Below are 12,634 nucleotides of genomic sequence, written 5' to 3' on the forward strand. Positions count from 1 at the left end.
CATACCAGAGGCAGACTTAGGCCACATTCCCGTGGGCCGACTTGGGTACTGGCAAAGTATCCAATCTATGATACAAGGCTTCTGGAAGCAATGGCACCAGGACTATCTTACCACATTGCAACAGCGTCCAAAGTGGACCACCACAGCACCAAATATATCAGTCGGAGATGTGGTACTTGTAAAGCAATCTAACACCCCACCAGCTCACTGGCATCTGGTGCTGGTTCTCGAAGCCTACCCAGGCAAGGATCGATTGGTTCTAGCAGTCAGACTCAAGACCTCTTCAGGAGAATTAGCTCGGGCAATCACCACCGGTATCGCCCCGTTCAGAAACTGTGTTTCAGGGCGGGCCGGGATGTTCATGAACGGATTGCGTTTATCGATATTTATAAAAATCGACACATATATAAGCAGTGTTCAAACACGTATATCTTTTAGCGCTTTTTTCTCTTTTCGTTCAGTAATAAATTGGCATTCAACTGATTCAGTAGCAAAGAATCACAAAGCCAAATTATCCAATTAATTTAAGGTACAGTCCACTGCTAGACCAAATCAGTGACAATGCCACTAACTTTGTCGGAGCATGTTCGTAACTTGAAGGCTTAAAACGGGAATTCTGTTCAGAACTCAATGCAAAAAACCTGCAGGAATTTAGCCGAAATGCCGACTTTGAATTCAACTTCATTCCACGCCGTGCTCTCCATTTTGGAAGCTTATGAGAAGCCGCAGTAAAGTCAATGAAGACTCTGCTCATCAAAAATTTGAATTCTTCTCATTTGACGTATGAAGAGATTCAATCGATTTAAATTGAAGTAGAGGCTATATTAAATTCCCGTCCAATACCCATTTACAGCGATGATCCCAATGACGGGGAGGCTCTGACGCCAGCACTTTTATTGATCGGCAGTTCACTGCAAACGATCCCTGAACCGGTAGTAAATGACTCAAACCTTTCTTATCTATCTCGTTGGCAAAGGGTGACCTACATCAGGAAGGGTCAGAGTAACCGATGTTCGCACCAAGAAAGGAATTATTCGCCGCCCAATCTGCAAACTTGCTTTATTGCCTTTGAGAAATGACGTTTTTGTAAATTGAAGGAGTCATACTTCATCCTTCAATGGGGGAGTATGTTGGAGGAGACGTCATCGTTAACTTAGATTTGTATATATTAAAATTTCTTATATTATTTGTTTAAGATTATTGGAATTTCTACCACTGTATTTACATTAACATATTCTAAAAACTTCTGTTCCATGGCTCATGAAGAACTTCTAACTCATGAAAACGAAACATAAAAATGACTTCTTTCTGGAATTCGAAGAGAAGAAGACTTATTTTTCTGTACTCCACTCCACATGCTATTGAGCATTGGAGTTTTGTACCATCTGCAACTCAAACAACGATAATTATGTACAAGAAAGAGACAAAAACAACCCTTCAGTAGCCAGTGCTCCAATTCAAGACGTTCCGACTAAAAGTGTTCTTAGATTTGCTTTCGATTTTCATAACGTTGAAGATTCAATTAGATCGTTTAAAGGTGAAGATACCCTTTCCATTGAAGTATTAATTAATGAATTCGATGATCTTGCAACCATAATTTATTGGAATGATTTACAAATGTTTATATTTGCAAAACAGTCATTAAAAAAATTAGCATAGCTTTGTGTTGAGGTATTTCTAACTGGTTGAAACTAAAAAAGGCGCTTCTCAATGAATTCAAGTCGACCAGTGCTCAATTGCACGAAATGATGGCTGATCGGAAAATGAGGAAAAACGAGAATTTCCAAGAATATTTTTTGCTGATGAACGGGGAACTATCAAAGAATCTGTATTGATTGAATACTTTGGTACGAACAAGTCAATGTTGTATGGAGCTAACATAAAAGACTTCAAAGACAAATTGAAATCCAACGCGCGAAAAATTCGTTTTAATTAATGATGATTTATTGAATTCACAAGGTATACCGACACACACACGAAATGGTTCGGCTTGAAAAAGTGACAAATCGTAAAGTAAAATAATCAAGAAATAGAATATGGCGATTTACAGGAGAACCCTTCGTCACCCTCCTCAGTATGACCGTTGCTTGCCACATCGATGGCATCCTGCTGTGCTCCTGCAGGAACCATTGGAATGCTCATGAGCCAAACAGTTCGGGCAGTATCCTTTGCTCAAGACTACCCGTAGCCTATCGTCAGCTCGTAGTCCTCGAAACTGTCGGCACTGACGGAGCGCGTGTGCCCCTTGACAAACGCGGCACCTGAAGCAATTGGAACTGCGTTCTAAATCGGATGGTGCTGCTGTCCTTAGAGACATTTTCGGGTTGCTGGAGGAGGTGGACCGAGACCTTCTGGATTTTCCAGTAACGGATCCACAGAGAACCCATCCGAACATCGTCTCGATCCCCACGAAAGAATCACCAACATTCTTGATGATTCGTTCCCCAAGGATAGTGGGAAGGAGCTCGGCTCCAAGCACCAAATCCACAGGAGCTCTTTGGTGAAATAGCGGATCAGCGAGCGGAAGGTCAAGCGAATCCTGCTTCACCTTATTCGGGACGGCGCGGGACGGAAATGCTTCAGCTGCACTAGGCAGCACCACGGCGACTGCTTGGAACTGTCGCAGCGGTTCGTCAGGAGGAGAAATCTGTAGGCGGCACACTTTGTCGCCGCTACCAGCATCGCATTGCCCAATGCCGCGAATGCTAGTCGATACTTTGCAGCTTGGAGGATTAATCAATTCAAACATTCTTTGGGAAATAAAGGACGCTTCGGATCCCATATCAATCAAAGCGCGGATTTGAAACTGCTTGCCACGATGATGAATAGTTACCCTTGCAGTACCCAGGAGGCCAGTGTTGCGAGTGGAGACGAAGTAACTTCCCACGTTTACATGAGGGCTGCTGGAAGAATGGGAGGACGCAGGATTCGGAATTATACAAGCATTAGGTGATAAGCTCTCTTGCACTTGAGCGGAAAAGGCCTGAGCTCGTGCCGTAGGTTTTCGGCTTACGGATGGAAAGGTCTGACCGCTAGAGTTTGGTTGAAGTACATCTGTGGCCTCTAGTACACGGTGGCGATCAGTTAGGAATCGATTCAGGTCGTCCCAGGATGAGACGGCGGTCTTATTTGGAACGGACTGTTCCCACAACAGAAGGGTGGATTTGGGCATTTTGCTCGTACAGATTGCTATGAGAAGGATATCCCAATTGTCTGTACAAGCCCCGGAAAGCTCAAGACCGGTTAAGCAACCTTGAATTGACGTCTGCAGTTCTCTCAACGCTTTGCCAGACTCTTGTGTTACAGCTGGGATCTGTAGAAGCTGCTTGGCTTGGCTCATAATCAATAATCGATTATTTTCGTATCGCGCAGTGAGGTTATCCCACGCGGACTGGAACCCTTCATTGGTCAAGGGTGACCTAGAAACAATGGCTCTGGCTTCACCGCGAGTTTTGCAACTTAAGTGGTAAAGTTTCTCCACTTGTGTTAGGCTTGGATTATGGATAAAAATCGCGGTAAACAAATCACGGAATGTAGGCCAAGCCAGGCTGTCTCCGTTGAAGATTTCGACTTCGCACGGGGGGAACTGTGTGGCTTTGGTGGGTGGAATCGACGGAGAGCCTGACTGGTGGGGAAGCCATTTTCGCGGACAACTGCTCGATTCGCTTTCCAAACAAAGTCCCGCCTCGCACATATACCATATAACAATATTCATGTTTAGCTTTAATTGTAGCTATGTGCTTCGGACTATCTTCGTTCTTTTGAGCCGTCAAGGCTTTATAGCATCGTGAAAACTCTGCCTCGACTTTTGTCCAAAGTGACTTAAGCTGGTCTAAGTGTATTTTAACGGAGACGAGTGGCACATCGTCAGCTAAAGCCTGGGACTCGCGAGTCTCGAACGCCGTTAATGCCTCGCACACGGCAACAAAGTCGGAAAGAGACATCGTAGAGTGTTCTCAGAGCTATTACGAATCGAATGGAAACAAATAACTTCGTGGAATTAGAGCTCTCAAGCGAGGAGATCGAAACGAAGCCGTAAGTGGACTGTATAATTAAAGTATATAGGAGGAGTGAGAAAAAGAAATGACTCCTCTTTCTAATGAACACAATGAATAAGCATAGATAGCATAAATAAAATTAGAAGGATTTATAATTTTCCTTGCAGTTGTGTGAATAATTATAAGGATATAATCACTTGGATATTAAAATGTATACAATGTGGAAAAAATGTTTAAATTTATAAGAGTATTTAAAAATATGGAAAAATTGAGACCAGTAGGATTGGGAGTGCCGATAACTTTTCAATGAAGAAAAAAAACTCGGAATTAGTTTTCATTAAACGGACAAGATCAATTTCATGGATCTGTGAGGAAAAGATCAAAATGCACCAAGACAAGCCAAAATATTAATTCCATATAAATAAAGTTGTACTTATTTTTCTTTCGAAAATATATTGCGAATTAAATTCAATCAGTCGATTGAAATATGTTTGCACAATAAGAAAATCACGAAGGAAAAAATGGATGTCGTGACCGAGTCACGGCTTGGCTCAAGTGTCAGCACTTATGAGACTTGAGTCAGCACTGATCGATAGTCAGCTGTTCTGCCGTTGTTTATGTTTTGTGAGTTTAATTAATTGTAAATTGTTTAACGAGGATTACGATTTCCTACTTTAATTATGTAGGTTTCGAATTATTAAATTGCGGAAAGCCAATCGGAGTGGCTGCAATTAATGTTGTGTGGGTGAATTCAAATTGTATGTGGACATATGTACATATGTGTGTAAATGTGTGCTTACCGCGGCAAAAGTATTACATGTGTATGTACATATGTAAAAAAAAAAAAAAAAAAAAAAATTATTCGGATGAAAAACTCGATTCAGAATGAATATGGCGATTTACAGGAGAACCCTTCGTCACCCTCCTCAGTATGACCGAATTCGGTTTTGGGAAAAACCCTTCCCCTCACTCTCTGCTGTTTACCCGGTGGCGTGAACAATTGTAGTTTATTTTATTTCGTTATGCACTTATTATTATTTATTGTTGTTATTGTTTGTTAAAGTTATTATTTATCGTAGTTGTAGTTGTTCTCTTGATATCTGTCTCACACCCCTCAACGCTCAGCAACGACTGACTCACACGACAGACGCACTGAACTTCCCTCTCTCTCAGAGAGTCAATAAAAATACTGGGATCGAAGAGCAGTAAGAGAGCAAGTGTGATCGTCTCTCCTGCTACAACGCGGCCGTCCTGACCGTAAGATCTCCTGATCCTTACATAATAAATGTTACAATAAGGTGAAATCCTATAACTACAAATTAATTAAGGTACATTACATAAAAGTCTATTACAGTTAACATTATTTTCATTTGCTTAAGCATAACTTTTAGTCACTTTTTCTTTTACCTATCCAATGTTTCCAATGTTGCCCTCCACATCCTTAATTAAAAATCGGTCATTTTCGAAAACCTTGTCTATCACGTAAGGCCCTTTGTGTTTTGGGATTAGCTTTTTTTGACGCTCCTATAGATGAATCGAAATTCTTCACTATAATATAATTCCATGCCTTATATTTTGTGGGTGCTACTTCACGAGGGGGAGATGGCACGTATGCCACGTCTAAAGTTTACCTAGAACTGAAGTTTTGGTTACGCTGACGTTCAGCGCGACGCACAGTTGGGCCTCTGCTCGGATAGCGTTGCAAAAATACGTTTTTTCATAATCGCGTTTGGCAAAAATGATATATGCAATCGATAGAAAATACTTCAGAGATTATAAATCCGAAAAATTTTTGAAATCGGTTGAGATTCATGGGTGCTATAGGCGCCCAAAGTTGAGACATTTTTAGTGAAAAGGAAAAAATGCTAATTTTTTACAAAAAAATCGCTTTACTCACTTTAAAACTGAATATTGGGCGATTTCAACAATCGATCTTGAATTTTTTTGGTTTTATCTGAAAAGTATGTTCTTTATTAATAGCATGTTTCATAAATTTTAATAATTACTTAAATAGTTAGTGAATTAGAAGCGTTTAAAAAATGTACTAAATATTGACATTTTTTGAACTTTGATGGAATAAAACTAGCAAGACTCAACTAGTATCACTACCGGACTATATACACTAGGTAGGTGAAATATAGTCCCAATATGCGGAGACCTGCGACAGCGATGCGTAAGCCATAAAACTAAGGCAACCTCGACTAAAAAATGATCTGCAGGTATAAGGAAGAAGAAGAGCGCATGCGTATTGGCCTGTAGCTTCTTTGTATTTAAATGATAACATTGCGTAATGCTGTTTTGCAAATACTACCTGTTTACATATATGCCTTTCTACAATGATAAATTGTTAATTACCTGCTTTGGAAAAAATTACAAGACATATTTTTCGTTCTACCTAGATAATTAAAAAATATAACATAAAGAGCTACTTATTCCTCTCGTTTGCGACAGTTTATTTTTAACTTCATAAGTGGAAACACCTTAAATCAGGACTGAATAGTATTTGTCAATATAATTCAAGAGAGTTTTATTTAATTGTGCAAAAATGTTGTTAAAGAATGCAAGGACTTTGAAAGTTTTCAAAGAGTGTGAAAACTTAAACGATTTTGAAATGGCATTGCTAAAGGAGATGAGCGTTTCATTCGAAAACGCTAGTACGGAAAGGATTTAATAGAATATTAGTGTTTACCACTTGGAGAGCTATCCGAAGAAGCACAGGAATGTAAAAACAAGGACAACAAAAGGTTCAGATACACTAATACATTAAAAACTTCTCGTGTTAGACAAAATGAAGACATTTTTAACATGCTAGCAGCCTCATCGGACCCACTTATTGCATCACTGAGACACGTGCGATCACGAAAGGATTAGGAAAATAGCAACTATAGTCCCGAAATGTTGAGTTTATTAGATACTGATGTAAATATTGAAAATTATTTTGAAGAAAATCAGCCATCAATAGCAAATTTTCGAAGTTAACCTAAAAAAAAAATTAAAAAAAATTTTTTTTTTCTTTTTGTAATTATGTTAAAAAATCAAATTAAAACATTAAAAAATGTTACCTAGTCATCTAAAACAATGAAAAATTCCATTTGTGATTAAAAAAAACCGTCTCTCTTCTAACTGGCGGCGGATCTCTATTTCTAGCCTCGTTAGCCAACCTCTAGTGGGGCCATATCAGACAGCACCAAGGCGGCATCTTCGGAGACGGTCCTGAGTGCGCATGTTCGGTACGACGATCTGCAGTCCCGGCTGTAGGTGGGGGATGACATCGCTGGAGCCCATATGGCGGCGGCATATAGGATGATGGACCTTACCACCGTCGAGATGACCCATCTGCTCCTTTGCTTGTGGCCGCCGACGCTAGCCATATGCCGAGTTATAGCTGACGTGGCCTTCGCAGCTTTATCTGCGGTATACTGCAGGTAGGCTTTGAATGTTAGCCCATGGTCCATCATGACTCCAAGGTATTTAATGGCAGGATTTGATATTATTGAGCATCCGGCGACTTCGACCCTGGCTGTTTCCACTTTTTCCTGCTGCTTATGAGCACGGCCTCGGTTTTGTGTGCGGCTATGGATAGTGAGTTTGCCTCCATCCATCCCAGAATCCTGAACACTGCTGCATTGGTGTTTTCTTCGCTTGTGACGATGGCGGTGTCGTCCGCGAATCCCATTATGCGGGTGTCAGTTGGCATGTCCAATCGCAGGACAGTGTCTTACATGACATTCCACAATGTTGGCCCGATCACTGATCCTTGGGGTACTCCGCCTGTGATGGTGTGTTTCCGTGGACCAGCTGCTGTGTCGTAGAGTAGCACCCGATCCCGGAAATAGCTGCATGTCAGGTTAATGATGTACTCAGATATGTTTAATCGCTCTAGGGACGCGATAATGGAGTCCCAGCTGGCCGAATTAAAAGCATTCCGTACATCCAACGTTGATATAAGGCAGTATTTTTTGATGCCGCCTTTCAAGGGTTGCCCTTCGATGGCTTTAGCGGTTATCTCTACCACCGAACTGATGGCGTTGATAGTGCTGCGTTTCCTCCTGAATCCGAACTGCCAGTCCGACAGTCCATGACGTTGCTCCAGTTCCTTCTCCAGTCTGTTGCAAATGATGCGCTCAAAAAGTTTCCCAATCACATCAAGCATACACAGGGGTCTGTATGCTGATGGGTCATCTATTTTATCACCTTTGGGAAGCAGGACCAACCTTTGTAGCTTCCACCTCGTAGGGAACTCCCGTCGACGCGTGTTTCCAAACTAGCAGTTTGATTACAAGAGCCGGGACCCCGTCCGGGCCCGGTGCTTCATGTACGTTTATCCTCTTCCCTGCTTCCACGACTTTACTAACATCTGTGAATATCGGTGCACATGGTGTTCCGCTCGCTGCTAAGTTCCTCGTCGGCCTTGAAGGGTATAGCGTTGCTACAATGTGACCCAACTTGGTTGGATCCGTTGGCATTTTGCTCCTGGCGAGTTTGCCCATAACCAATTTATAGGCAGTCCCATGTGGCTGCGCATCTGCATCTGCGAACAGCTTCTTCCAGCAGTCCGCTTTACTTCTCTTGATCTCCATATTTAGGTTGGCTCTTTTCCGCTTGTAGTCTGCAAGCAGCTCCGGAAACGTGGGCATTCTGCGGGCACGTTGCTGTCGTCGTCTGGCCTATGACATTGCCTCCTGGCATCCGCAATCCTGGCATTCCACCAATGTACTGGCTTACATTTGTTGAGTCCATGCCGTTTGCGTATCATGGCTGCATCACATGCCCTGCGAAGAATGTCGCCCATGTGGTTGGCCTGGGTGTCCGCGTCCGTGCTGCTGCTCCTTGTCACTTGGGTCATCATGGTGAATAACGCTTCTTCGCTCAGCGTGCTTGGGGCCCAGCTGTAGAACGTCGTTGGGTGTGTGTGCAGGTGAACAACTCTTGATAGAACACATAATGGCGAAGTGGTCGCTGTGCGTGTAGATATCCGAAACTGCCCACTGCGCGCTGCGGTCTAGGCAAGGGCTAGCAAACGTGAGGTCGATCACGGAGCATCTGCGAGCCTTATTGTAGGTGTGGGTGTTGACTACGTTGAGCAGACTGATGTTGAGTGTGGCAAAAGCGTCCAGCAGGGCCCTGCCCCTTCTAGTAGTCCTTTGGCTATCCCATTCCGATGCCCTTGCATTGAAGTCGCCGGCTATGATGGTTGGCGTGTGGGTTCTGGCGTCCTCCACTAATCCATCCAGTATGCTGCAGAATTCGTCGATGTGTTTGCTCGGTGCTATGTAGCAGCTGTAGACATATACTTCATTGTACCTCGACCTTACATATCCGTCCGCGCTGTGCTGATTTTCCAGATGTGTCCTGCTGTTGCTCCAAATTGCCGCGCCATAACGATGGTTTTGCGCCCAGCTGTGGTCCTGTATATGGGAATATGGCTCGCACAGAATTGAGAAGTCTACTTCCAGGTCCTGTACAGTTTGTTTTAAGAGGTCCTGTGCCGACCTGCCGTGGTTTAGATTAAGCTGTAGAAACTTAATCCTTCCTGTTACTGCCAGCCTCTACAAATAACTGGCAAGCTCTGCTGAGCGTGTTGTGCGCCGTATTGATCCGCTTATGTCGCGTGCAAAGTATGCACGTTGCCTTCTGGTCACATTGCTTTGAAGCGTGATCCTTGCTACCGCAGTTGAAGCATAGCTTGAATGCGTCGTGCTTGCTTCTGCACTGAGCAAATGAAGTGTGTTATTTAAACAATGTTCAACATTCTTAACTATCAATTCCCAATATAGTCATATATCCAACTCCGATAACATATACATTTTTCGCCCCCTAAAATTCAAAACGTTAAAGTAAACATCCGTTCTTATAAACAATTGGACACTTGCAATAACAATTGTCCCTCTCAAAATCAAAGCGTGTGAACGCTAACTCATAATTAACATAAACAATTAAACACTTGCAATAAATATTGTCCTTCTAAAAACCAAAAGCGTGAGAACGCTAATTCAGCATTTAAATTCGGTCCAATCAAATCGCATCAATATCAATCACGCCACTAAAGGGCTCACAAATTTAGCCTATAAATATAACCATAAGACATTTTTGTAACTCAGTTTTAAGTTTTCATTCAAATAATCAAGTACGTTGCTTTTAACTCACAATATCTTTTTTTCTCTTTGGGAAAACCAGATATATAATTGGCGCAGTTGGTAGGATCGGTAAAAGTGAACTAGTTATTCTATCCGTGATACACATAGAATTATTATGCGAGTGTTACATAGAATTAGTGAATAATCACTATAGTGAACCTGTTATTCTACCCGTGTGACACATAGAATTGTTCTCCGTGTGTTACATAGAATTAATGACTAATCACTATTAAACTCCGATCCGACATCAAAAACTTACGGGTAGTGCTCAAAAGTGTACAACAGTGAAAAAAAAAATATTTAAGCCAACTGTGCGCGAAAATATCAACTGCGTGTTACAACCATTTAATCCAATTGAGGAACAAAAACGCCAACTTGTGTGCGAAAAAAAAAACCAAAAACCGAAACAAACCATAACCAAAAGCCAGAAAATCAACAAAACAAAACACCACTAAAACCCAGAAAATCAACAAAACGAAACACCACTAAAACAAAAAAAACCAGAGGGCCGGGGCTAACTTCGACCGCGTCAAAGTTTGTATACCCTTGCAACTTTTTTGGTAACTCTTTCCTTACCTATTAGTCATGAATGTGGAAGAACGTTTTATATAAAAAGGCTTATGTTTGCGAAAGAATGTCCTACAATCATAGAAAATAACGAAGATATATTGATCAAAGTCACTGTTTTTGACCGATCGTTCCTATGGGAGCTATATGATATAGTCACCCGATCTTTATCAAATTCGGCACAGTCATTAACAGATATATTAAACTAACAGATGTTTATTTTGAAAGCAATCGCGTTAAAAGTAACGAAGTTATTTACAAAAGTCAATGTTTTCGACCGATCGTTCCTATGGGAGCTATATGATATAGTCACCCTTGATCTAATTTGCCACAGTCGTTTATAAGCGTAATAAACTCTCTAATATTAAGTCACGATAATAGCATAGAAAATAACGAAGTTATTTAGAAAAGTCACTGTTCGTGACATTGGGGTTTGAATGGGAGCTATATGATAGTCCGATGGAACGATCAGCCTGAATCCGCGATATACAACCCCTGCAGTATATACAATCCTACGTTCAAAATTTCAGCTCTGTAGCTCTTACGGTCTAGGAGGAGTTTGCGTTGATCCAGACGGACGGACGGACGGACGGACGGACGGACGGACATGACTATTTGAACTCGTCTCGTCGTGCTGATCAAGAATATATATACTTTGTATGGTCGGAGATACTTTGTTCTATGCGTTGCACACTTCTGACCAAAATTAATATACCCTTTTTGCAAGGGTATAAAAACGAAAAAACAAAATGGCTGTAGAACTCACGGGAAGCCCACCTATATCTAGCACTATGATGGAGCACCAGAGAATCTGACTTCATTCATAAGGAGGATAGATTTCATAATGCACTTATATCCAACCCATGATATAAGGCAACATAACATATTGTTCAGTGCAATCGAGATGCAGCTCACTAGAGAGGCACAACGGCTCTCACAAATTGGACAGGCCAACACCTGGCCGAAACTAAGGTCACTCCTCATCAATGAATTGAAGACGCAGACCCGCTGTGAGGAACTTCTTCGACGCCTCTACAACACCAGCTATACAGGAAACCTTCGTAAGTGTCTAACAGAACTAGAAGATAAATCCCATATTATTACAAACAAACTAAGTCTGGAAAACGACGCAAATAACATTATTCTTTATACAAATGCTTTGAAAAACACTGTAAAAGATGTAATAAACAAAAAATTACCATATAGATTTTTTATGATATGATATAACCACAGTCAGCAAGCTGAAACAAGTAGCTCAAAGAGAAGGGTTATACGAGAATAGTATAACAGAAATCAGAAAATCAAATCAAACCCAAAAAGGTGGAAAACCCTTTGTAGCAATAGTACAACTCCGTCTCGTATAAAACCATCCGATACAACACAAAACCAAAAACTTTTCAAAGAATTTCAACAAAAGTTAAATATTGGCAGGGCTCAAAAACTAATGAATTATCAACAACAAAATAATTATCGAAAAAATAATATAGCAGACCAGCCTACAAAAATTCAAAGAAAAAAGTAATAGTGGAATTAGTAAAATGGACACAACCGAAAATTTTCATCAGAATGCCTCGGATCAATCGGAAGAAGAGATAGGGCCAAGTCCTTTATCAGAATAATGATGAACAATAAACCTTTGAGATGTGTAGTCGACTCAGGCTCTACAATTAATATAATGTCCGAAGAAAAAACAAAACATAGAATTTTTGGACCCACCCACAGAGAGGGACCCAGAAATAATAGAAAGCAATGAGTATAGACTCGACCATTTAAACAAAGAAGAAACTGAAAAACTTAAAAAAGTCTTGTACGAATTCAGTGACATTCAGTACCGCGAAGGTGAAAATTTGAGGTTCACGGATACAATAAAGCATATTCATACAAAACATGAGGACCCAATTTATAAACGTCCATACAAATATCCCCAAACAT

At 41.2% G+C, this 12,634-nt stretch overlaps 1 protein-coding gene across 1 annotated transcript; it reads right to left on the minus strand.

Annotated features, from left to right (window-relative positions):
• Positions 1-7,150: 7,150 nt before the first annotated feature.
• On the minus strand, positions 7,151-7,453 carry LOC137572126 (uncharacterized). Its single transcript, XM_068283904.1, has one exon. The coding sequence runs from the start codon at positions 7,451-7,453 to the stop codon at positions 7,151-7,153; it is 303 nt and encodes a 100-aa protein (XP_068140005.1).
• Between the last annotated feature and the right edge of the window lie 5,181 nt (positions 7,454-12,634).

Source organism: Drosophila tropicalis, unplaced genomic scaffold, assembly GCF_018151085.1.
Source record: "Drosophila tropicalis isolate 14030-0801.00 unplaced genomic scaffold, ASM1815108v1 contig_216, whole genome shotgun sequence".
Taxonomy (NCBI): Eukaryota; Metazoa; Arthropoda; class Insecta; order Diptera; family Drosophilidae; genus Drosophila; species Drosophila tropicalis.

Bases quoted from the DNA above. Each gene is read 5' to 3' on its own strand.
- LOC137572126 (XM_068283904.1), bottom strand. From the start codon at position 7,453: ATGGACCATGGGCTAACATTCAAAGCCTACCTGCAGTATACCGCAGAT.